General features: G+C 34.9%; 1 protein-coding gene across 1 annotated transcript; it reads right to left on the reverse strand.

Annotated features, from left to right (window-relative positions):
* LOC112159953 (OX-2 membrane glycoprotein) lies at window positions 1–1,221 on the reverse strand (the record flags this gene model as incomplete). Its single annotated transcript, XM_024294221.2, is given in 3 exon segments — window positions 1–51; window positions 118–456; window positions 750–1,221. Coding segments are annotated over 3 exon segments (448 nt in total), but the record flags the coding sequence as incomplete, so codon positions are not given.
* Between the last annotated feature and the right edge of the window lie 416 nt (window positions 1,222–1,637).

Here is a 1,637-nt window from a genome sequence, read left to right on the forward strand (position 1 = left end):
TGACGGACCCTGCAGCTGAAGCTCGGACGTGCAGCAGCGGTTGATCCAGCTCTGCAGAGAAACACGTGTGAGGAACACGCATGGAGGAGTCACGCTGACGTGCTGCCAGCGTCTTACCGTAGACTAGAAGACACGTTCTTCCTTTCAGAGCTCCTTCAGGGTATGCGTTGAACAAGCAGAGGAAACATCCTCCATCCTCCTCTGAAACGTTCCTCACCACTATGGAGCTGTTCTTCATTCCAGAGCTGCTGATCTGGACTCTTCCTCTGAATTTAGAAACCACTCTTTCTCCATACTGCTGGCTGTACGATCCAATGTTTTCCTCGGTTCCAAATACAATTTTCTGCCACGTGATTTGAAGGACGTCTTTAGGTTGTGAGAGCTGACAGCTGAGATGAGCTTCTCCTCCAGCTGCTGCTATCACAGTCTGCTGAGTCTGAACCACAGCAGACTCAGCTGCAGGAACACAAAGAAATATTTCATCACTTTCTAAAATAGCAAACCACCGCAAAATGTCACAAGAAGCATCATAAACAGAAGAAATTAAAAATAAAAATACATTTTAAAAAACACTTTTATCCCGCAGTGTTTGGTTTTTGAATTCAAAGTGTTAAAACAACAGAAAATGAAAGTTCAGTTGTAATGAATGAATGAGAACTCGATCTATGAAACTTCTTAGATAAAACGAGGACGAAATCTATAAGACAAAATATTTTAACTGTATTTCATTTAAAAATGATTTCACCCACCTTTTGATAAAAACAACAACAGAGAGAAAGAAAAACATGTATCCATAACCGCGGTCATTTATGAATATCTTCTTGTGTGGTTTTATGGCAGAACGCACACAGCGTAAAGCCGCATAACCGCGGTCATTTTTGAATGTCTTCTTCTGAGGTTTTATGGTAGAACGCACACAGCGTAAAGCCGCATTACCGCCACCTACTGGTAAGGCGTGTTGGTCTTCATGGGTTTGTTATTATTATATCTCGCATATATTATATAAATATATTTATATATATCAACATATTCAGTTATTTAACCTTATACTTTCGTGATTATGTAAGTTTTCAAGAATAATTAAATTACAAACGTATAACTGCTCAGGCGGCAGAGTTTTCAATGCTTCCAGCTTCACACAGGTTCAACTTTATTTTTCTTCCCCAGGGAACAAATGTGTAAGAAAATAAGGTTCCTACCCTTTTACGTCACTCGATCTTATAAATACCATACAGTAATAAAGTCAATAAAAGAATAATAACAATAAAAAAATATTATATAAAATATAAATAAATACATAAAATAATTGGAATGAATTAAAATAACCCAAAATTATAAATAAATAAGAGGGAAAATATACAAAGTTGAATAAACTGATAATTTATCTAAAAGTTTAAAATCATTTTTCTTTTTCAGTTTTTACTCTTTCAATCGTTTCTGAAAAACAAAAGGTTGGGACATATTAAAAAACACATTTGTGAATGAATAATTTCCCTGAAATAATAAAATTACAGAAAAACAAAAACTGTATACTTTTGTCTTTTTAAATACAACCAAATTGAATATTAATAAAGCTAAATGAAGGAATTGTGTTTTTTTTTTTTTGGTGAAATCCAATCATTGTTTCACATAACAGG

This window comes from Oryzias melastigma, linkage group LG2 (assembly GCF_002922805.2).
Source record: "Oryzias melastigma strain HK-1 linkage group LG2, ASM292280v2, whole genome shotgun sequence".
Lineage (NCBI taxonomy): Eukaryota > Metazoa > Chordata > Actinopteri > Beloniformes > Adrianichthyidae > Oryzias > Oryzias melastigma.